Raw genomic sequence first — 24,265 nt, 5'->3', positions numbered from 1 at the left:
AAATGTAACATCATAGTCTCATGTCAGCTACCTGCTACACGTTACATTATTTCTCACTTGGATAACAGCTACTATAACAAATATCACAAGACAAAGTGTCAACTATGAAAACAGTACCTTGAATCAAACCTACCCCCCTTGCACTTTGCAAGTTAACTGTTGATGTAAGCATTTATAATAGGTGTATGGTGTATCAATAGCACTGATGACAAAAGCGGCACACACCCACATTTTTTCCTCTCTGAAGTGATTAGTGTGTTTGCAGTAGGCATAGAGTTTTTAGGGTGCATTGAAATCTGAATAAATTCACCTGCAGATGGACAGATAACATGCACTTTCAATGTAACTACAGCATCAATTTCAATATCTGGACACATTATGGAAAGAAATATTCAACTTTATGTGTTTTTATGCACCACATTTTTTGCTATGGCCAGTTATGTGTCACAGCTCCTCTAAACCTTTTGTTGAGATGAAGGCACACAGTTCTGCCATGGTAACGCCAGATATGAGTTTATCCTTCAAATGTACCATTTTCTTACTACCACTGAATAATGGGTCATATTTTATTTTAAAATACACTAACTAGACATAATAAGCCTTATAGTCAATTAAGGCATAAACTAGAAATAATATGGTCTTCATTAGATAGTAAACAAAGACAGTTATATCCTTAATAAACTGATAAGATATAGTATGCCATAATTTGTATCAGATTAGGCAAACTATAACAGTTATACAAGTTAGAACCTTATCATAAATCATATGCCTAAATCATGCTGTAATTAGAAACCGCATACAATAACTTTTTAGACATATACTTAAATACAATGATACACAATTACATTCTAATGAGAATTTGTCACAGGGCTGTTTCCTTGTGGGTTTTTGTTTTGTGACTTCCTGTTCTATTTTGAAAAGTAACTCTCCTCTCGTTTCAGGTCACTTGCTCTTCCTCATGTGTCACCGGTCTGATTGTCTCCCCTGATTCCTGATTGTGTCCACCTGTTCCCCATTACCCTCATGTGTCTTATAGTCTGTGTCTCCCTTTGTCCTGTGCCAGAGTATTTAGTTGCAGTTGAGTACCACAGCCAGCCTCACAGTCCTCCTCTTGTTACAGGCCCTGTTTATATATCTGAATCCTATTTTCCCCTTTGAAGAGTGATTTTTTTTTTGTTGATAATTTTCTCAGCTCAGTTTGTAGATGTGTTAAGTTTATATCCATTTTGTTTGCCTCTGTTGGCGTGTTCTTTTTTTTCATAAATTTTACAGCTCAGTCGTGTAGCAGAGATTAAGTTTGTAGCCGATTGGTCTTCCTCCGTTGGACTGTTTTTTGTTGTAAATTTTCAGATCCTAGTTTCATAGAGTAGTTTAGTCCATAGCCTTTTTCATTGCTTCCTGTGAAGTGATTTTTTTGTTTACCTAATTTTGCCTTGAAGTCTTTTGCGTCTGTGTTTAGGTTTGTGTGTTTTGTTTCTTAGTAGTTCATTGTATGCCTAGAATAAGATAGAGGCTGTAATTTGAGATATGGAGATCAATATTACTAACAGTGAGACAAATCACAGAGCTCAAAGTGTGATGTATTTATTTGGGCTTTATTTGAAATAGTTTCACTTTATTGCAGGGTAATTGTGGATGATAATAATAAAACTGAACTGTGAAAAAAAGTCCCTTGGAGTTTGTAGGTAGGCTATTATAGCATAGCCACATGCCTTTTTGTCACCATCTTGTGAGACTCTCCTCATGAATTTAGCTACAAAAAGCATTTCATGTCATTGAGGGCCAACCTGCATGTGAGATGATGGAGACTGACCCTGACCCAGATATTGACCTCGACTCATAGACACTATATACTCTGCTTGACAAAGTGAGGAGGAGCAGCTTCACACTGCAAGCAGCTGAGATGATGGTCCAACAGGCTGGAGAGATGCAGCTGAACAGTTAGGGGAGAACATTTCATGCTTTATTCTGGTGTCACTTTTTCTGCAATTCATTTAAAACTATACTTAACGCGAAATGTGTGCCACAACTATGAAATTGTACTGGATCAGCCAGCAAAGTGATCTGAAAATTAACCCTTAAGGTAACGATGGAACCATATCAGGATGGATACTTTTTTTTTGGTTTTATTTTGCAGTACAGTTTTATTGTAACGTGTTGCAAATTAACCTCTGAGAAAGTCTAACAAGACGCTAACAAGAAAGCATGTGGCTATTTAGTGGTAGTCTAACCACAGACTATGGGGACAACTATCTGGCCATCAGGTGTTTCTTAGTGTTTTTCTCAGGCCTCAATAGAATAACGAAACATTTGGGGGCAAAAATACAGATCAGTAAACCATAGCTGGAAGCCAGAATTGCAAAAATTTCAACAGCGACAACATATTTACCAGGAGAGCTAACGTAAGCAGGGACAAAGGCCACCCAGACAGCACAGAATATCAACATGCTGAAGGTGATCAGTTTGGCCTCATTGAAGTTGTCAGGGAGTTTCCGAGCAAGAAAGGCCAAGAGGAGGCAGGTGCAGGCCAGCAGGCCGATGTAGCCCAGAACCAGAGAGAAGCCCACCACAGAGGCCATGGAACACTCCAGGGTGACCTTTGACCCTTGGAAACCCAGATCACGTCGAGGCTCTGGAGGGCTGAGGGACAGCCATATGGCACAGATGATAACCTGAATGAAAAGTGAACACATTTCAGTGTTATTATTTAATATCAAGTGTATATACTAAAATATTCTCTTAAATGCATCAATAAGACAGTATTCATACTTGTACAGAAGTAAAGAGGCCGACACTTCCTCTCTGTTGGCCCGGACCAAACCACTTCATCAAAGTTTCAGCACCAGGCCGAGCTGAGCGGAAAACAGCAAGAACTACGAGGGTTTTGACCAGGAGGCAGGAAACACAAAGTACAAAGCTGATCCCAAAGGCTGCCTGCTGGAACCGACAGGACCAGACTGATGGACGACCGATGAAGACCAGTGAGCAAAGGAAGCAAAGCTTCAGAGACAGAAGAAGTAGGAAGCTCAGTTCCGAATTGTTGGCTCGCACCTAGAGGTGAATCATATTTATAGAGAAAGATGTGGACAAATACTTTGTCAGAGAAAAATGTGACATGAAGTTCAAATGCATACATCTGATCAGTTATTCTTGGTTCATACCATAGGTGTTTTGTGGTATAAAATAAACACCACAAACACAGCTGTCGTCACTGCAGCACCAGACACAGCTGCAGTGGTCAGAGTGATGCCCAATGTTTCATTAAAGGCAAGAAAGTCCAGCTGACGAGGGACACAGGCTGTTTGTTCAGAATTGGACCAGAACTCAGATGGACAACGCTCACAGTGTAGAGAACCTGGAAGATTGACAAGAGAAGAAATGGAACGAAAAGAAACCACATGAGGGAAATGAAAGTTGTTGTTGGAGTAATTTCCTCACCAGTTTTATTGCTAATCTCCCCTTCAGCACATGGAATACAGTCAAAGCAGCAGAGAGGTTCTCCTTTCCTGTTGGCCTTTCTGGTACCTGGGGGGCAGCTCTCACTGCACACTGAAACAGGAACCTAAACAAAAAACAGATACGAGTTTCAACAAAAAAGATGTAAGTAGCGTCGACATAACTCGTAGATATGACTACCTGATTAGTTCCTGTGCTCCACTGAATAGCTGACTCATTAAGGTGGAGGTCAAACCCGTCCACATGACCGATCAAAACAAGTTTAAGTGACACCTCAGGGGTGTTCTGCCAGTTGACGAGGTCGTACTTTGCTGGAATGTCGGCACCCTGGAAATGAAACATTTCTCCCTGTGGTGTTGAGATATTCACTTTGTTCAAGTGCTGCAACAGCTGAAACCATCAAAATATTGAAAAAAAAATGCATTTATAGTTATTTAAACTTTTTAAACTAAACAGTTTCTCATTGATAACTTGGCAATGACATTTTTTTTTTCATTTACCTCCCTGGGTTTGATGTGTTTTGGAGAGGAGCAGGTGGAGCTGTTGTTTCCAGGAGGGCTGTCTCTGTTGGGGCAGGAGAGAAGGCTGTGGAGGGCGTGGGCTGCAGCATACACAGCCAGGTACACATTATATGCCACCCTTAGCTGAGAGGTGTCAGTGAAGGGATGCTGCACTCCCTCCAGGGACTCTGTCCCACTGCAGGCTGGTAGAGAAGCTTTCAGAAGGGCCTCTTTGCTCAGAGATGAAGACGAAACATTTGATGAATGGTCAGACCATGTTGCTGAGGTGAAATTTGAAAATTGTGTTGATTGTGATTGTTCAGCTCCAGGAGTGCATCCAAACTCCTCTTGCCAGAATTCTCTGAAGAATTCATCATCAGGACGATGACTTGGGTGCAAACTCCTGAGATACTTCTCAAATCCAGGTATTGTTGCACTTCGAAGGGCCACACCAAGAACACCACTTGCCACTTTAGAGATGGCAAGATCCTGAAGAAGATCATCACTGGTGCTCCAAGCCTCACTGGCCAGAAACTGTCTGTCTGTCACCTACAACCACAAAACATTGAAATAAACTTCAATAAGAAAGACAGCAATTTGTTGTTCCAAAATAAAATCCTTTTGATTAATAAAAACACCAGTTACTCACATTTCTCTTGGCCAGTTCAAGAAATACTTTCTTTACATCTGTATACCAGCAAAAAATCAGAATCACTGTTGCAGTCGAAGTTTTAATCTTGAGAGCTGCTCGTCTGGCATCATTCACTATAGTTTCTCTGTGGAGAGTCTCTATGAATTCCAAACATACTCCTTTCCCCTGAATCTCCTCCTGAAATACCTGAAATATGGAAGTCAAAACAAAACCAACTTACATCTTATTTGAACTACAAGTCACTGAGATACATGAGAGACATGTTCAGGTAATTTACAGTTTAACAATGAAATCATACACCTGTATTGCCAATTGACCGTAATCTGAGTTTTCTATCACAGCTCCCATCCATGTCCAGTTGAAGCGTATGGCCAGTTGTGCCATGGCCCGGGCTTGGTAAATATCACTGGGGATTGTTCTGAAGAAGTTAGGAAACTTTGTCCTGTCACTAAGACAGGGGCAGCTAGCCAAGTAGCTGATCTGAGGGAGAGACAGAGAATTCTTATTTTGATACTATTTATGCAGCAATAATACCACTTTAATTTAAATCAAAATGTTTTTTTTATAATCATCTCAGACTCTTTGTGTAGACTGTATGAAAAACGGTAGATCAGAGATTCATCTCTTGTTGAAATGAAACTCACAACTGGCACAGAGAGAGGGCCCAGTATCCTTGATAGCATTATACCTGTTGTGGATCTTGAAGCACCAATGAGTAAAGGAACAAGCTCACCACCTGCTTATAACATTAGACAAGTAATTACATTACAACAATATTTTAATTCTATGATCATTTAAATTGTCGTGTTCATTGGCATTAAATTGAATCAAATTAGATCATACCTGCTGTTTCTTCTTTTTGTTCATAAGCTGCAGATTGAGGTATGGAAGCTGTTAAGTTGCAGCTGTGTGTGTCTCCTCCAACCATTGACAGTGCACCTTGCAGAGCCCAGGGGTATCGGGAACAGCTATCCAGTATACGGTAGCCCAACTTCACTCCTGGCAACAGGGTGCTGTTACCATTGATTTCCTCCACCGCAAATGCCATAGCATATATATTTTTTAATGACTCTAAACTAGAGGATTAAGAAAATTTGAACAAAATAAAGTGGAATGTCAGTCAGAAATATCAGATATTCATAATGAAAAAAATTGTATTACAGCTGAACATATTTTGATTATTCTTTTATAATCATAATCTGCTTGTTTTAGAAATATATTTACACTTTGTTCATATTGGATCTATCATAAAAAAAATCATAAGTGCTACAAACATTTAATAACTTTTTTAATCAATGCGTGTTAGAACTAAATCCAATTTTAACCAAATACATATGAGCATAACAAACAATGGAAAAAAAGACAGCGTGCTGCCATAATACTGTTTAACCTAATAACTACCAGACATTCAAAAATAATACATGTGATATTAAGTTTTACCCAGTGCAAGGTTCATAACTTGGCAGCTTGGTGTAGCCCTGTTCTACAGCTGAGGGTATGTAGTAGAGATTAAAAAGTCCACCGATAATCACATCTCCACCCTGGGAGAGGCTCTTGTCACTCGGTACACCCCACCGGGAGCACACTGTCGCCTGAACCACCACCAGCCCCGTCTGTCTGCCCACTACACTGAGCAGCAGCAGGGAGAGGGCTGTGGAGGGCCACCGACTGAGGAACCAGAGGAAGAGAGACATGGATGCAGCGGTTCTGGACAATTAACACATATTTCAATGTCAGTATATGCAGTATATATCAATGAGAATGTCAATGAATTTGTTAAACACAACTCACATCAAACCCAAAAAGCAGGGTAAACAAAGCATAAAAAACGGTAAATTATATCATTCGCATTGTTCAGCTGTTACCAAATAGAAATCCCATTTAATTCATGTCCAAATGTAACATCATAGTCTCATGTCAGCTACCTGCAAAAACAAATTACATCATAAACAAAAACATGTCTCTCTTGGTTAAAAAGCCCAAGACAAAGTGTCAACTTTGAAAACAGTACCTTGAATCAAACCTACCCTCCTCGCACTCTGCATAAGTGACGTTTTGTTATGAGTATTTATAATAGGTGTATAGTGTGTCGGTAAAACTGATGACGCAGCCAGCACACACTCAAAGATATTCCTCTCTAGAGTGATGATGGTAAAAAACAAGCAAGCCATTCTTTAGTGTGCATGAAGTTTTGGGTTGATAATGGGCAACTTAAAGGGAAGAAATGTTATTTTTCATTTTAATTTCTAAAAAATGTCTACACAGACCAATGATGACTCTTCCTCAATGATCTTCAAGTTTAAATAAATGTAATGATAAATTATATATCAGCCACCTGGTTGACATTAGGGCCAGCAGCCCACTGCTCAACATCCACTTTCCACCAAGGAAAAATAGGACATTGAAATAAATTGTCAACATGTGCCACCCATTGAGAAGATCATGGTTTCATCATCTGGTTGTTCCAGACACGGGGCACCATATATAGTGCTTTGTGCAACATTAATATGGAGTTTCTGATTATCATAATTGATAATTATCCCTGATACTATAAATTATTATTGACAGCCAAATTTTGAAATCCATAGTGAATGACTTCATCTGTGGGTGCCAACCTGTAGCTATAGGGCTCCTTAAGACCATATAGCTACACTACAGTATCTATTAATATACAATCAGAGAATAACTATTAAGTGGATTAAGTAATTCTTATACAGTATAACACACACAATAAGTTAATGAACATCTATAAGGAGATAAAGGAAAAAGGAAACCTTTATATGAAGGCTATGGAGTAAGAGCATGCAAAGTACATGCAAACAGAAATGAAAAGAGAAGAACATGCAAACAGAAACAGAAAAACCCAGCCAGGATTCGAACTGAGGGTCTCTACACATGAACACGAGCATTGAGAACACTGTTTGTGTGCACCGAGTTTACTAAAAAGAAGGTTTTTGGACAACTCACATTAGCCGTAGCACCTCTGGCACGCCGCCATCATGGGAGACAAAAAGTGTCAATCCCCTAGTGCGACCTAACAGGTAGGAGGTCCACCATTACTCTCCTGCCTGTTGGGTTGCACTCGGAGATCAACACTCTTTGTCTGCCATTACGGCGACAAGCTGGAGATCCAGCTCATACGATGAGTAGTTCTTTTTAGTAAACTCAGGGTACACAAACAATGTTCTCAATGCTTGTGTTCATGTGTAGAGACCCTGGTGATACTACAAACAAAGCTTTGTGCTGTGTCGAGCCTTCTTAGTGTTAAAATAACAATGTTGATGCTAGCATGCCAGTGCCCCATGCACTCCATTGAAAAATGGCCGAAAACGAAACTACGGTAAATTGTAAAAGTGCGTCTTTTGTTGTAATTATGCATTTACACAAAGTTTTGACACATATTCAATCACAAATAAAGCCTCCGTTTTTGGCGAGAGTTTCACTTTAAGGAAATTTTCTTTAACTGGACCTATGCAAATTTTAGTTGGATACCCGGATATAGACCATCACCTTAGAGAGTAATAACTGTGTGTGCTGCTTGTGTCATCAGTGTTACTGATACACTGTGCACCTATTATAAATACTCACAACAATTAACTTGCAGTGTGTGAGAGAGGTAGGTTTGATTCAAGGTCTTGTGATAGCTGGTATACAAGCTTTTTTAATCAAGTGAGACATGTTTCTGTTCTTAAAGTAATGTTTTTCTTGCAGGTAGCTGACATGGGACTATGATGTTACTTTGGACGTATTGAAAAAAACTGGATTTATCTATGGTAACAGATTAGAACATTGTGCATGAAATACCTTACCTTTTTTCTGCTTCATGTACTCTATCTTCAGTCTTGATCAAGTAGATTTGGTGTGAATTTGTTTTACGCAGACTGAATTTGTTGAGAATCTCATTTATGCATATTCTGAATTCTAAATATCCAGAACAGCTGCATCCATGTCTTTCCTCTGGTTCCTCAGTCGGTGGCCCTCCACAGCCCTCTTCCTGCTGCTTCTTAGTGTAGTAGGCAGGCAGACGGGGCTGGAGGTGGTTCAGGCAACAGTGTGCTCCAGGTGGGATGCAACCAGAGACAAGAGCCTCTCCCAGGATGGAGATGTGATTATCGGTGGACTTTTCAATCTCCATTACAAACCATCAGCTGTAGAACAGGGCTACACCAAGCTGCCAAGTTATGAACCTTGCACCGGGTAAATGTTAATGACACCATGTGGTATTGAGTATTGTTGAGTGTCTAATGGTTAATATGTTGGCTAATATGTTGTTCATATGCTGGCAGCCCATTTTTATGTGTTTTACTTTTTTAATCGTGATCATATGTTTGTGTTCAAATATTATCTAGTTTAATGAAATATTGACTTAGAAAGATATGAAATGTTTGTAGTTCACAATATGGTGTAATAACACCATTAGTCATAAGATGTAAAATATTTAGATTATTGCATTACTATTTATTTATTTGTTTTCTGTAATACATTTATATACATTTATCCATGGTATCCATGATGATTGTTTTAATATTTCACTGATTTATATTGCTCTTTATTTTGTTCAATATTCCTGTCTTCTCCTGTGATTTCAGTTTAGATATAGAGCCATTAAAATATACATATGCTTTGGCATTTGCGGTGGAAGAAATAAATCGTAACAGCACCCTGCTACCAGGAGTGAAGCTGGGCTACCGTATACTTGACAGCTGCTCCCGATACCCCTGGGCTCTGCAAGGTGCACTGTCAATGGTTGGAGGGGACACACACAGCTGTAATTTAACAGCTTATATGCCTCAATCTGCTGCTTATGACCAACCAGGAGAGACAGCAGGTATGACCTGATATAGTTTGCAGACTCACAGGTACAGTTTTAAACTATTGTTGTATATAATGTGTGTCTAATGCTATCAACAGGTGATCAACTTGTTCCTTTGCTCATTTGTGCGGCCTCATCTACAACAGGCATAATGCTGTCTAGGATCCTGGCCCCTCTATCTGTGCCAGTTGTGAGTTTCATTACAACAGGAAATCTTGATCATTAAACATTGTTATTGTACAGTCTCCACTCAAGCTTTTTGTTATAATGATGAATAAAATGTAATATGTAAATTGCATATAATGTCATGTTAGTCTTAGAATATACTATATTTAGACATTAATACTCGGAATTAGAAGCCAAGTAGGAGATGCTTATACGGTACACATTTATTCACCAAACTTTCATGCAATTAGAAATCAAACGCAATGCCATGTTAGATCCAAAATATATTAGATGTGATTTTACCCTTACTATCAAATAATAATGCACAAACCACACTTAGCTTAATTTGACAGCAAAAGCTTTAATTTAACAAATGTTGTACCATATTAATAATGGTTGGACAAAACACAGGACACTGCATTTGTTTGGACTTAACTTAATGTAGTGTCGCTTTATTACCTAATAAAACGAAAAATATACTGTAAGTACAAAAAATTATTTTGTATTAATTTTTTGTATTAATTATTTCTATTGTTTGCCTAAATTGATTTAATTCAATTTTATGGCTTCTTACACTTTTTTAACTGATTAAGATTAAACTGTCTTTATTCACTGTCTAATACTGATATTATATTTATTACATATATTGTTTCTTATTTTTGTCTAGTTTGACAAAAAGACTAAAAAGAGTTGTGAAAACATTTTAATTAAGGCTAAAAATGTATTGTTGCTGCATAAACTGTGTCAAAATAAAAATGTCTTCCCTTTCCCTCAGATCAGCTACTTGGCTAGCTGCCCCTGTCTTAGTGACAGGACAAAGTTTCCTAACTTCTTCAGAACAATCCCCAGTGATATTTACCAAGCCCGGGCCATGGCACAACTGGCCATACGCTTCAAATGGACATGGACTGGAGCAGTGATAGAAAACAATGATTATGGTCAATTGGCGATACAGGTGTATGATTATCATTATCGTGAGATAAATTGCTTGAAAAATTCTCTCATGTATTCCCTTCACTTATAGATCATTTAAAGTATAAGTTGTAATTTTTTGTTTGGACTCCCATATTTCAGATATTTCAGGAGGAGATTGAGGGGAAAGGAGTGTGTTTGGAATTTATCGAGGCTGTTAACAGAGAAACTATACTGAATGATGCCAGACGTGCAGCTCTCAAAATTAAAGATTCAACTGCAACAGTGATTCTGATCTTTTGCTGGTACACAGATGTGAAGAAATTATTTCTGGAATTGGCCAAGAGAAATGTTAGTAACTGGCATTGAAATGTTATTAATCAATAGAATATTATTTTGTCATAACAATTACCTGTTCTACTTATTGAAGTTTATTTCAGTGTTTTCTTATTATAGGTGACAGACAGACAGTTTCTGGCCAGTGAGGCTTGGAGCACCAGTGATGATCTTCTTCAGGATCTTGCCATCTCTAAAGTCGCAAGTGGTGTTCTTGGTGTGGCTATTCGAAGTTCAACAATACCTGGATTTGAAAAGTATCTCAGGAATTTGCACCCAAGTCATCGTCCTGATGATGAATTCTTCAGAGAATTCTGGCAAAAGGAGTTTGGATGCACTCCTGGAGCTGAACAATCACAAGAAACACAATCTTCATATTTCTCTTCACCACGCAGAACATGGTCTGACCATCCATCAAATGTTTCGTCTCTGAACGAAGAGGCCCTTCTGAAAGCCTCTCTACCAGCCTGCAGTGGGACAGAGTCCCTGGAGGGAGTGCAGCATCCCTTCACTGACACCTCTCAGCTAAGGGTGGCATATAATGTGTACCTGGCTGTTTATGCTGCAGCCCACGCCCTCCACAGCCTTCTCTCCTGCCCCAACAGAGACAGCCCTCCTGGAAACAACAGCTCCACCTGCTCCTCTCCAAAACACATCAAACCCAGAGAGGTAATATACATCACTGTGTCTTCTTATACATAAATTGAAGGATAGTTCTTTAAGTTTTGATGAACTGTAAACCTTAGCATACACAATTTTCAACATTTGATTGTATCAGCTGTTGCAGCACTTAAACAGAGTGAACGTCACCACACCACAAGGAGAAATGTTTCATTTCCAAGGTGCTGACATTCCAGCGAAGTACGACCTTGTCAACTGGCAGAGCACCCCTGAAGGATCACTTAAACTTGTTTTGATCGGTCATGTGGGCGGCTTTGACCTCCACCTTAATGAGTCAGCTATTCAGTGGAGCACAGGATCAAATCAGGTAGTCACATCAACAAGTTGTGTCAAGGCTACTAAAAATGTTCTGTTGCAATGACTGTCTGGCTTTTTGTTTAGGTTCCTGTTTCAGTGTGCAGTGAGAGCTGCCCCCCAGGTACCAGAAAGGCCAACAGGAAAGGAGAACCTCTCTGCTGCTTTGACTGTATCCCATGTGCTGAAGGGGAGATTAGCAATAAAACTGGTGAGGAAGTCACTGAACTGGGAGGGAAATTTCATTTTTGCAAGGTTAATTTTCCCCATCTTTTCCCTCTACCAGGTTCTCTTCACTGTAAGCGTTGTCCATCTGAGTTCTGGTCGAATGTAGAACAAACAGCCTGTGTCCCTCGTCAGCTGGACTTTCTTGCCTTTAATGAAACATTGGGCATCACTCTGACCACTGCAGCTGTGTCTGGTGCTGCAGTGACAACAGCTGTGTGTGTGGTGTTTATTTGCTACCGTAAAACACCTATGGTATGAACCCAAAGTCATAATTATCTCTGACAAAGTATTGCATTGTTTAAATAGTCACATCTTAGTCTGTTAATCTGATTCACCTCCAGGTGCGAGCCAACAATTCGGAACTGAGCTTCCTGCTTCTTCTGTCTCTGAAGCTTTGCTTCCTTTGCTCACTGGTCTTCATCGGTCGTCCATCAGTCTGGTCCTGTCGGTTCCAGCAGGCAGCCTTTGGGATCAGCTTTGTACTTTGTGTTTCGTGCCTCCTGGTCAAAACCCTCGTAGTTCTTGCTGTTTTCCGCTCAGCTCGGCCTGGTGCTGAAACTTTGATGAAGTGGTTTGGTCCGGGCCAACAGAGAGGAAGTGTCGGCCTCTTTACTTCTGTACAGGTATGATTTTTTTTTTTTAATTGAAAAAAATCAAGAGAATATGTTGTTACATACTGTAACATGATTTTGAATAATAACTAACATGTTCACTTTTCATTCAGGTTATCATCTGTGCCATATGGCTGTCCCTCAGCCCTCCAGTGCCTCAACCTGATCTGGGTTTCCAAGGGTCAAAGGTCACCCTGGAGTGTTCCATGGCCTCTGTGGTGGGCTTCTCTCTGGTTCTGGGCTACATCGGCCTGCTGGCCTGCACCTGCCTCCTCTTGGCCTTTCTGGCTCGGAAACTTCCTGACAACTTCAATGAGGCCAAACTGATCACCTTCAGCATGCTGATATTCTGTGCTGTCTGGGTGGCCTTTGTCCCTGCTTACGTTAGCTCTCCTGGCAAGTATGTTGTTGCTGTGGAAATTTTTGCAATTCTGGCTTCCAGCTATGGTTTACTGATCTGTATTTTTGCCCCCAAATGTTTCATCATCCTTTTGAGGCCTGAGAAAAACACTAAGAAGCACCTGATGGCCAGATAAATAATTCTTGCCCAATGTAAGGATAATGATCATCATTATCACGAGCATATTTATCTGGTGGTCCCAACTTGGCTGGCTGGTGGACTGTATATATGTTAATCAGTGTGTGAAATATGAATTATTTTCTTCTAAATTCTGTTAAACATGTAATTATTGTTATAATTATTATCATAATTTCAGTGAAATACTAAAAATTGTAATTAATTTTATTTTAATGTGGTTGGATGTTCCTTTTTCTGTATTCTGATTTAATAGTTAATTTACACAAAGGGGGTGCTGTAGTCTGTTTCAAACAATGTATTTAAAAAAAATTATAATCCAGTTATTTGATGTTATTTCATGTTATATTTCTAGTGAAATCAGTAACATGTACTTTGACATAGATTGGATTAAATATTTTCCAAATAACACAACCAGATCCACTATAGGATGTTCAGATGACTCAACCTGAGTTTTTTTCAATACACCACGGATGCATTTGTTCTCTTTTGAACTCTCTAAAGAGGGTAATATCTGAGAGGTTGCTAAGCCAGCCATGGTAATTCAGTCATAGACACGTTATGCTGATATATTTGTTGTTGTTTTTTTTGTTGTTTTTTTGGTTGTTTTTTTTTTGTATTTCTAGAAAGAAAATAAAGAGTTAAGGAATTGCTTTAAACTAAATTGCTGTGCACCAGGAAGTCTCTTTTGTGTCCGAGTGTTCAACAGATTGCACTTGGTGAAAGTTACTGTAAAGTTGAAAATGACATTACTTAAGCAGAATTAACCATTGATAATGTTCATCTTAAATTATGGTTAGGAAATGCTTATTCCGTATCCTTGTGCATTAATGACGTGTTATTTAAGGGAAAAATGTTTTCAGCTTTACAGTAAGGGTGACAAAAAGCATACATAAATGGCTAATTGTGAATTATATGTTGTTACTAAAGTGATACATGATTTCAACTTCAAAATAAAGGTCACAGTTGAGTAAATAAATGGATGATTGTGGTTATGTAATGCTTATTAAGCACAAGTATGCATTTATAGTGTTACTTGAATAATGCGTGTTCTCCAAATCTAAATTATTTTCTGAGATTTATTCAGTTGAGATACAGCATTTAATCAAATATAGGAGAAGAGAACAACCAACCACATGTAAGTGTGCAGGTTTAATTGTAATGTTCATGTTTCCTAAAGGAAGATGAAAAATGTATTACAATTCATGATGTCTAAGAACAGCAGAAATAGTAAGTCACAAATGAAACTCATAATTTTGTGTGGCTGAAAGATATTTATTGACCTCATACAGGTTAGTACATTAGAAATCAATATTATTTAGATTTAGAACAATTGACATATCACACACTGATAAGCTTATACATGATAGCAAGTTATGGGCCATCATATAAAAATGGTGAAGAGTCAATCAATCAAGAAACACTATCTGGCCATCAGGTGTTTCTTGGTGTTTTTCTCAGGCCTCAGTAGGATGATGAAACATTTGGGGGCGAAAATACAGATCAGTAAACCATAGCTGGAGGCAAGGATTGCAAAAATTTCCACAGCAACAACATACTTCCCAGGAGAGCTAACGTAAGCAGGGACAAAGGCCACCCAGACAGCACAGAATATCAGCATGCTGAAGGTGATCAGTTTGGCCTCATTGAAGTTGTCAGGGAGTTTCCGAGCCAGAAAGGCCAAGAGGAGGCAGGTGCAGGCCAGCAGGCCGATGTAGCCCAGAACCAGAGAGAAGCCCACCACAGAGGCCATGGAACACTCCAGGGTGACCTTTGACCCTTGGAAACCCAGATCACGTCGAGGCTCTGGAGGGCTGAGGGACAGCCATATGGCACAGATGATAACCTGAATGAAAAGTGAACACATTTCAGTGTTATTATTTAATATCAACTGTATATACTAAAATATCCTCTTAATTTAATCAATAAGACAGTATTCATACCTGTACAGAAGTAAAGAGGCCGACACTTCCTCTCTGTTGGCCCGGACCAAACCACTTCATCAAAGTTTCAGCACCAGGCCGAGCTGAGCGGAAAACAGCAAGAACTACAAGGGTTTTGACCAGGAGGCAGGAAACACAAAGTACAAAGCTGATCCCAAAGGCTGCCTGCTGGAACCAACAGGACCAGACTGATGGACGACCGATGAAGACCAGTGAGCAAAGGAAGCAAAGCTTCAGAGACAGAAGAAGCAGGAAGCTCAATTCGGAGTTGTTGGCTCGCACCTGGAGGTGAATCAGATTAATAGACTAAGATGTGACAATTTAAACAGCGTAATGCTTTATCGGAGAAAACATGTGACATTAATGTCACCTGTTACATTAGTCTTGGTTCATACCATAGGTGTTTTGCGGTAGTAAAGAAACACCACAAATACAGCTGTCGTCACTGCAGCACCAGACACAGCTGCAGTGGTCAGAGTGATGCCCAATGTTTCATTAAAGGCAAGAAAATCCAGCTGACGAGGGACACAGGCTGTTTGTTCAGAATTGGACCAGAACTCAGATGGACAACGCTCACAGTGAAGAGAACCTGGTAGCAGGAGAAGGAAGGTGAAACACAAATGGGAAATTTAACCTGGCAAAAATGAATTTCCCCTTCCCGATGGAGTAATTTCCTCACCACTTTTATTGCTAATCTCCCCTTCAGCACATGGGATACAGTCAAAGCAGCAGAGAGGTTCTCCTTTCCTGTTGGCCTTTCTGGTACCTGGGGGGCAGCTCTCACTGCACACTGAAACAGGAACCTAAACAAAAAGCCAGACAGTCATTGCAACAAAAAATGTTTGGTAGCCTTGATACAACTTGTCAATTTGACTACCTGATTGGATCCTGTGCTCCACTGAATAGCTGACTCATTAAGGTGGAGGTCAAACCCGTCCACATGACCAATCAAAACAAGTTTAAGTGATCCATCAGGGGTACTCTGCCAGTTGACAAGGTCGTACTTCGCCGGAATGTCAGCACCTTGGAAATGAAACATTTCTCCTTGTGGTGTGGTGACGTTCACTCTCTTCAAATGCTGCAACAGCTGCAACAAATAAAATGTTGAAAAATTGTCTATACACAACTTACAGTTCATCACAACTTAAAAAATTACACTATTATTTGTGAGTCCGATGTGATGTAGTGATGTATATTACCTCCCTGGGTTTGATGTGTTTTGGAGAGGAGCAGGTGGAGCTGTTGTTTCCAGGAGGGCTGTCTCTGTTGGGGCAGGAGAGAAGGCTGTGGAGGGCGTGGGCTGCAGCATAAACAGCCAGGTACACATTATGTGCCACCCTTAGCTGAGAGGTGTCAGTGAAGGGATGCTGCACTCCCTCCAGGGACTCTGTCCCACTGCAGGCTGGTAGAGAAGCTTTCAGAAGGGCCTCTTTGCTCATAGACGAAACATTTGATGGATGGTCAGACCATGTTCTGCGTGGTGAAGAGAAATATGAAGCTTGTGTTTCTTGTGATTGTTCAGCTCCAGGAGTGCATCCAAACTCCTTTTGCCAGAATTCTCTGAAGAATTCATCATCAGGACGATGACTTGGGTGCAAATTCCTGAGATAATTTTCAAATCCAGGTATTGTTGAACTTCGAATAGCCACTCCAAGCACCCCACTTGCCACTTTAGAAATGGCAAGATCCTGAAGAAGATCATCACTGGTGCTCCAAGCCTCACTGGCCAGAAACTGTCTGTCTGTTACCTACAACAAGTAAACACTGAAATAAAGTTCAATAAGAAGAACAGCTAATTGTTCTTACAAAATAATATTCTGTTGATTAATAAGATGTCAGTGCCAGCTACTCACATTTCTTGTGGCCAATTCCAGAAACAATTTCTTTACATCTGTGTACCAACAAAAGATCAGAATCACGGTTGCTGTTGAAGCTTTAATTTTGAGAGCTGCACGTCTGGCATCATTCACTATAGTTTCTCTGTTAACAGTCTCTATGAATTCCAAACACACTCCTTTCCCCTGAATCTCCTCCTGAAATACCTGAAATATCAAAGTTAAAACAACAAATATTTTCATACACATTTTTTTTTGTATCATTCATGAAGGAGACATAGAAGGAAGTGTACAGTTAAACAACACAGAAAATGTACCTGTATCGCCAGTTGACCATAATCATTGTTTACGATCACCGCTCCGATCCATGTCCAGTTGAAGCGTATGGCCAGTTGTGCCATGGCCCGGGCTTGGTAAATATCACTGGGGATTGTTCTGAAGAAGTTAGGAAATTTTGTCCTGTCACTAAGACAGGGGCAGCTAGCCAAGTAGCTGATCTGAGGGAAAGACAGAGAATTCTTATTTTGAGACTATTTATGCAGCAATAATACCATTTTAATTTAAATAGTGTTTTAATAATCATTTCAGACTTTAGTTGTAGCTGTAGTAGCTGATCTGAGGGAAGACATTGAAGTTTTGGTTAACACTTCTTACACAGCAATAATACTAGAAATAGCACTATTAATAATTACACTAATACTTTTAGGTCTCCTGAAACTCACCACCGGCACAGAGAGAGGCCCCAGTATCCTGGACAGCATTATGCCTGTTGTAGATGCAGCAGCACCAATGAGCAAAGGAACAAGCTGACCACCTGCAGATTGAGGCGTAGAAGCTGTTAAGTCGCAGCTGTGTGCGTCTCCTCCAACCATTGACAGTGCACCTTGCAGAGCCCAGGGGTATCGAAAACAGCTGTCAAGTATACGGTAGCCCAGCTTCACTCCTGGCAGCAGGGTGCTGTTACGATTGATTTCCTCCACCGCAAACACCATAGCATATGTATATTTTAATGGCTCTACAGCTAAACTAAAAGCACAGGGGAAGACAGGAATAGTAAATATAAATTACAGTATAGAAATGAAAAACAACAAATACAAAAAATAAATACCAATATAAATGTATTACAGCATTATTCTACTATGACCAAAATATACCTTATCTCTGGTATAGATAGCAATTTGTCTGTACCTGAATAATATGCCCAGTAATATTATTACATATGAGCACAATGAACATTACATTGCCAACTTTCTTGATCAACATTAACAATAATAATAAAAGAAAAAATTAATAATACATAAACTGTGATTAAATTTTACCCTTTGCAAGGTTCATTAAATATTATGAGCACAATGAACATTACATTGCCAACTTTCTTGATCAACATTAACAATAATAATAAAAGAAAAAATTAATAATACATAAATTGCGATTAAATTTTACCCTTTGCAAGGTTCATAAGTTGGCAGCTTGGTGTAGCCCTGTTCTACAGCTGAAGGTATGTAATAAAGATTAAAAAGTCCACCAATAATCACATCTCCATCCTGGGAGAGGTTCTTGTCGCTCAGTACACCCCAACGGGAGCACACTGTTGCCTGAACCACCACTAGACCCGTCTGTCTACCCACTAAACTGAGAAGCAGCAGGGAGAGGGCTGTGGAGGGCCACCGACTGAGGAACCAGAGGAAAGACATGGATGCAGCTGTTCTGGACATTTAACACATATCTCAATGTCAGAATATGCATCATTGATAAGTTCACTACATTTGTTAAACCCAACTCACATCGAGCCTAAGAAATAGGGTAAATAAAGCATATAAATTATACCATTCATATTGTTCAGCGGTTACCAATAAGAAATCCCATTTAATTCAACATGTCCAAATGAAACATCATAGTCCTGCAAAAACATAACTGCAAAAACAAATGGTGTTAGGAACCAGAGGAACAAAGACATGGATGCAGCTGTTCTGAACATTTAACACATATCTCAATGTCAGTATCTGCATCACTGTCATCATCATTATTGTCATCAATAAATTCTGTCAGTGTCATACAGCAACAATTTACATCAACCCTGCTTCATCAAACCTGAAACAGAGTGCGTTAAGTTCAGACAGTATGGTATACAGTACTACTGTAAGGTACCTCAAAAATGTTCAACAGATCCTGTTATCAAAGACAAATCCCATTTAATTTAACATGTCCAAATGTAACATCATAGCCTCATATCAGTTACCTGCAAGAACAAATGACATTGCAAACAGAAAATTGTCTAACTTTGTTAAAAGCTCTTATGACATGTATCACACGACAAACTGTGAATGGCGACAATTACACCTTGACTGGTGAAAGACATTCAGATGGTGTAGAACACAATCCATATCAATACTGCTTCATCAAACCTGAAAACAGGGAGTGCATGAAGTAAAAGAAAAAAAAGTAAAAGAAATGTTAGGTACCTCATCCACGTTCAACAGTCCCTGTTACCAAAAACAAATCCCATTGATCTCAACATGTCCTCATGTAACATCACAGTCGTATGTCAGGTACCTGCAAAAATACATCACATTATCAACAAACACTTACATAACCCCCCGCCCAGTCCGAGCGACTTAAGTGTCGATGTGAGTATTTATAATAGGTGTAAAGCAAATAACTCAAACTGATGACATAAGCAGCACACACTTAGAGTTATTCCTCTCTAGAGTGATGGTGGAAAACCAATCAAATGCTCACAAGTGATTAGCGTGTGTGAAGTTAGCAATGATGGGTGTGTGTATGGGTGTACAGTATGTTTCCCACAGATGCAGTACTGTATGTCATTTGAAAGGCCAAGTTCAATAAGATATTCCATCACAGGACTGTCAGATGAAAGGGAGGCTACTCAACACTTATATTAACAAGGTTCTTTTCTCCCCCAGAAATATTGCACTGTGATTGATTTATAAAACTAGGTGTTTAGTGCAGTGTAGGTGAGTGTGGGTTGGAACCCGTATAGGGAATTGTTTGCCGGGAGCAACAGGTGTGCCATCTGTCAGCTCTATTATACAGTAATTTCACGGACAATTACATCCCATTAAGTTCAAGGTGGCATATGGGGAAAGATGAGGATGTTTACGACTGACAATAAATTGATTTTGAGCTTGAGCTGCAATTGTGATTAATTATCTTTTTTTATACAGCATTCAGAGAATAACAGGAAATAAACTTAAAATCTGGTGAAATCAAATATTTCAATATTTTATTGCATTGGTAGGAAAATGCTCATAGTCCTTAAAAGAGCAACAATACAAAGAAAAATAAAAGGATGGTGTAACACTGAAACAATAGAAAAAAACTGCTGCTTTGCCACCCTCCCTTCCTCAGCTGGGCCCTGTGTAGTTATCACTCTGTTGTTTTCATTCTATTATGTTATACAAAATAAAATAACCATAACCAACAACAGATTTTTTTGCAGACTGTATCAAAGCAATTATAAAAATAAAAACCTTTAAACCCAATTATTGAAAATTTGCAATCATATCTTCAAATTCTACAAATCAAAGAGAGCAACGGGTTGAAACATGGAAATTTACGTACTGTATTGCACCTAATACAAACAAGCTTATATCTTCCATTGTATCCAATGCAACTTTATGTTCTGTGCAATTGTTGTTGGGCGATGCAACATCTACTGTATAAATTGGTGCATAGTCATGCCTGACATGTTCACAGGTAACGTGCACAAACATAAATGTACAGTTAGAGTTGGTTCTCAACTAAAAACCATCTCAGATTAAAAACAATGACAGAAATATTTACACACAACACAAATAAAGAGATACCATTGATAAAAGAGAAGGAAGACTTACATTTGATCTTTGAAGAGATGAATCCCATCTATTAAAAGTATCTGATTATACTACACATTCAAATGATACAAAGAAAGACATTCCCTCTCCGCTTAAAACCCAATTCTTCTTTTTTTGCTTCATAGTTAATGTACGAAGTTTGGACAGTACATCACAGGGACAGAGATAACATGTATCTGTACAATCAGTCTAGGAAGCCATTTTGAGGGAATCAAAGTTCCCAAAAACAGGTACACATTAAGCAGAATATAGACATTACAATGCCAGACTAGAAAGACCATTCACTATTGAATAGTGGACATTTCATACAGGAAATTCATGCTTTCAGATCCAACCATGGATTACATTGTACAGACTGTATCTTTCTCAAGAAATAGCCCAGATAAGATTTACTTAACTGTTATAAGGGAACATGTAAACAAACAATGGCAAGTATTTATTTCCTTGATCTTCTGGCTTTTGGTTTAACTAAACATCATCAAGAGTCACTGCTTGATAGTCAGTTTCACTTTAGGCTACTGTCAGAGCTACAGTCTGAGCAGAAAGTAGACCTCAGGCTCTGACGCAGAGTGATTACAGTCAGCAGGTGGAAGAGAGTCATCAGTATAGTATCGATCTCCAAAGTGATCCCCATTTCCATAATGTAAGGATGTACAAGCTCCTTCGGGAAGTCCTCTGTCTTCCAACTGACCAAGGTAGCCTGCTATGTAAGAACCAGTAGAGTGTCTGTTAGCTGGTGGATTCTGTGAGGCTGGTTTATTCCTCAATACTACTCCACCAATGCTAGCTGTACTATTGATCACCACACCTGCCCGAGGCTTAAGAGCCTCTTGCTGTCTTTCGCGGGCACGATTGTTGATGTGACGAACTCGGCTTTGGCTCCGAGAGGAGAGGCGGCGAGTCAGGAGTGGAGGGGAATCATCTACATCCCTGGGAACAGCAGGAGCTATACTTGTTGCCTGCAGCTGTGACTGTGATTTTGGTTCCTGACACAACTGAGGAGGCTGAGGCCTGTCTCTGTCACTGTCATCCGCTTCTAGACTGACCAGCTTTCGTAGCTGTTCTGTAAGTGGATCACATGACTGTGATTGGAAAGTAACTTGCCCCATGGCGCCCATCCTCTTTTGCTTTCTCATATGGGGAGTGATGAAACTGCGACTAATAATGTGGTATTTGCTCTGGAAGTTGCATGATATGTCTTCAGAAGTCAGGTCTCCCAGGGACTTAGATTTACATGGGCTGGGGGCTAAAGAGTCTGTGGTACCAGGCTTGGGTTTTGTTGATAAGGGGCCTACATTTGAGTGCAGTGAAACTGTGGATTCAGGCTTTGACTGGTGCCTTGTATTGCTGAGAGAAACCTTTTGGTTCCATGACTGCTTTGAGGTGTATGATTGTTTTGGACTTTGGCAGTGTGGTTGGGGGGTTTGAGTAGCTGAAGAATCTGGCGGAGGCGTAATGCAGTCATTGTCCAGGCGGCTGTACACTGCATCGCAGTCTGAAGAAGGGGAATATAGTCCTCTGTCTCTGCAGATGTTTGAAGACATGGGATACTGGCAAGGGAGGCTTTCAGAAGAGGAGAAACCATTGGGGAAGCACCTTGCTTGCTCCCTGTCTATCGGTTTATTTGCTTGCCTATCTTGATGTGACCTATTTAGGTTTTGGCTGCCAATATAGCTCCCCTGTTGTGTGTAGGAACTGCTGAAGTCTCTGCTGTTGTTGAAGGCCTCAGAATTGTTCTTAGGTACAGGGTAGATGTTCTGACGCAGCGGACTGTGGTTGGAGGGTCGGGAGTTGGCAGTTCTGTGGAACAGAGACTGCTGGGAGTTGTTCTGGTGTCGGTGGTGATTAGGCAGCTGATAAGAGGGTTGATTCATTGGGGAGGAAGCCTGAGAAAATGGTCTGTGAGATGCATCTAATGGGTACTGTTGTTGATGATTACAGTATGATGAAGGCTGTTTTTGTTGGGAGTAGTTGGGAGTAGACTGATGGTTTTGGTAAATCGCATGGCGTTTTGTTGGGCTTATGAGCTCCTCCAGTTGACTGCTATGCCTTGGTGAGGTCAGCATCCTCTCCAATGGATCCTCATCGACATTTATCTCCACTTCTGCAAAAGCATTGCCAGCTGACTCATGGAAAAACTGAAAACAGTCGTTGTTTACAGAGGAGCCCATGTACCTTTTAGCAGTATCCCGTTCTATCTCTGGTACTGGTGCTGGGGGATCATACACTTCTTCATATACACTCTCCTCAGCCTCCTCAATTTCTTCAGTCCCAACCTTTTTTCTGTGCATATCATCCCAGCTCACATTGTGCCCTTTCCTGAAACCTTGACCCACCTTTGCTGGGGAGGACCCCAAGCTGTTTGAGGGTATGTTCTCTGCCCGAACATGGACTGTCTGTTTCAGGTTGTACACAGACACAGGCGATAACACCTCCTCATCCAGAATCGTGTACACTTCCTCAAGCTCAGCAGTTTCGGGGCTAGAGAGGACGGCTGGAACAGGAGCGTCTTGTTTTGTATGATTTGTTTTCTGAGATACTTTTTGGGGACTTATTAGATACTTGTTGAGATTAGATGCAGTGTTGGCCTTGAGAGGAGACTTTGAATCTTGCAGCACTTTAGGAGTGGTAGGCCTGTTGTTAGTAGATGAATTGCTGGTCTTGAGAGGAGACCTCAAATCTTGGAGCACTTTATGAGCAGTAGGCCTTACGTTTGAGTGACAGAATGGGGTCTGATCATGAGATAACACTGTGAGATCATTTTGGTCAACAATGCTTTCAAACTGACCAATCAGAGCAGAAATAGAACCACATGTGTCCTGCTCATTGCCTAAGGACACAGCATCAATGAGTCTGGAGATGGTGCTGTCATGCAAAGAGGTGGGACTCTTCAGATCACAGTCCATACTGATAGGGGAAAGAGGGGCCGTGGAGGAGGGGGCCGAGGAAGAGGACGAGGAGATAGAAGGTGCAACTGTGAATGTTGTGCTGTTTGATGATGTTTCTGGTTTATTGGATCTCATCTGGCTCTTTGCTGTAGAGACCAAACAATTTTTCTCTGTTCCTGTGGAATCGATCTCCGATTTGTGGACAACATTATCTTCTGACTGGTAATTGGCATAATATTCTTCCTTTCTTACTTCTCCTAAACCAATAACCAGATAAGAAGCCTCCTCTGATTGGTCAAATTCTTTGTTTCTGTTGATGTATGACTTAGAAGGGGAGGAGATGTTTGGTTCAATAGAGAATGATGACTCAATGAAAGGGTCCAAAGAGGAAGACCTTGGCTTGTTGAAGGGGCAAGCTTCTGTGGACACAAATGATAGAACACAAAGGATAATAAATAAAGGTTCATCCACTAGCATTTGTTGTAGAATATCAAGCCAACCAACAATTAAATGATAACAATTAACAGTCCAGCCAAAACAAGGCAGTAGCAATACACAGACA

At 40.1% G+C, this 24,265-nt stretch overlaps 4 protein-coding genes across 8 annotated transcripts in view; 1 reads left to right on the top strand and 3 right to left on the bottom strand.

Moving 5' to 3' along the window:
• Positions 1–1,650: 1,650 nt before the first annotated feature.
• LOC119008086 (extracellular calcium-sensing receptor-like) lies at positions 1,651–6,302 on the bottom strand. The gene is made up of 12 exons (XM_037078135.1): positions 6,049–6,302; positions 5,548–5,684; positions 5,253–5,344; positions 4,909–5,088; positions 4,606–4,794; positions 4,292–4,505; positions 3,957–4,159; positions 3,637–3,846; positions 3,439–3,562; positions 3,162–3,355; positions 2,770–3,051; positions 1,651–2,672 (listed from the first exon to the last, which is right to left on the bottom strand). Exons 1-12 carry the CDS (start codon positions 6,300–6,302, stop codon positions 2,250–2,252), a joined length of 2,502 nt encoding a protein of 833 aa, XP_036934030.1. The 3' UTR covers positions 1,651–2,249.
• Positions 6,303–8,554: 2,252 nt separating this feature from the next.
• LOC119008080 (extracellular calcium-sensing receptor-like) lies at positions 8,555–13,752 on the top strand. Its single transcript, XM_037078125.1, has 12 exons — positions 8,555–8,805; positions 9,198–9,376; positions 9,520–9,611; positions 10,362–10,541; positions 10,661–10,849; positions 10,955–11,168; positions 11,301–11,503; positions 11,613–11,822; positions 11,897–12,020; positions 12,096–12,289; positions 12,379–12,660; positions 12,762–13,752. The coding sequence occupies exons 1-12, from the start codon at positions 8,555–8,557 to the stop codon at positions 13,182–13,184; spliced, it is 2,541 nt and encodes an 846-aa protein (XP_036934020.1). The 3' UTR covers positions 13,185–13,752.
• Positions 13,753–14,457: 705 nt separating this feature from the next.
• LOC119008538 (extracellular calcium-sensing receptor-like) lies at positions 14,458–17,953 on the bottom strand. Its single transcript, XM_037078957.1, has 9 exons — positions 17,684–17,953; positions 17,279–17,458; positions 16,980–17,168; positions 16,326–16,874; positions 16,004–16,213; positions 15,806–15,929; positions 15,522–15,715; positions 15,127–15,408; positions 14,458–15,029 (listed from the first exon to the last, which is right to left on the bottom strand). The coding sequence occupies exons 1-9, from the start codon at positions 17,951–17,953 to the stop codon at positions 14,607–14,609; spliced, it is 2,421 nt and encodes an 806-aa protein (XP_036934852.1). The 3' UTR covers positions 14,458–14,606.
• Positions 17,954–20,183: 2,230 nt separating this feature from the next.
• plch1 (phospholipase C, eta 1) overlaps positions 20,184–24,265 on the bottom strand; it is a 70,345-nt gene continuing 66,263 nt past the window's right edge. For 3 of the 5 annotated variants that reach the window (XM_037085990.1, XM_037085979.1, XM_037085999.1), the window contains exon 23: positions 20,184–24,122. In XM_037085990.1, coding sequence (XP_036941885.1) covers positions 21,343–24,122 — 2,780 coding nt within the window. In that variant the 3' untranslated portion in view covers positions 20,184–21,342. The remainder of the gene's footprint in view (positions 24,123–24,265) is intronic. The other 2 variants (XM_037086018.1, XM_037086007.1) reach the window with 2 other exon arrangements.

The sequence above is a fragment of the Acanthopagrus latus genome, chromosome 2 (assembly GCF_904848185.1).
Source record: "Acanthopagrus latus isolate v.2019 chromosome 2, fAcaLat1.1, whole genome shotgun sequence".
Classification (NCBI taxonomy): Eukaryota; Metazoa; Chordata; class Actinopteri; order Spariformes; family Sparidae; genus Acanthopagrus; species Acanthopagrus latus.
This window is presented reverse-complemented; position numbering and strand designations above follow the sequence as displayed.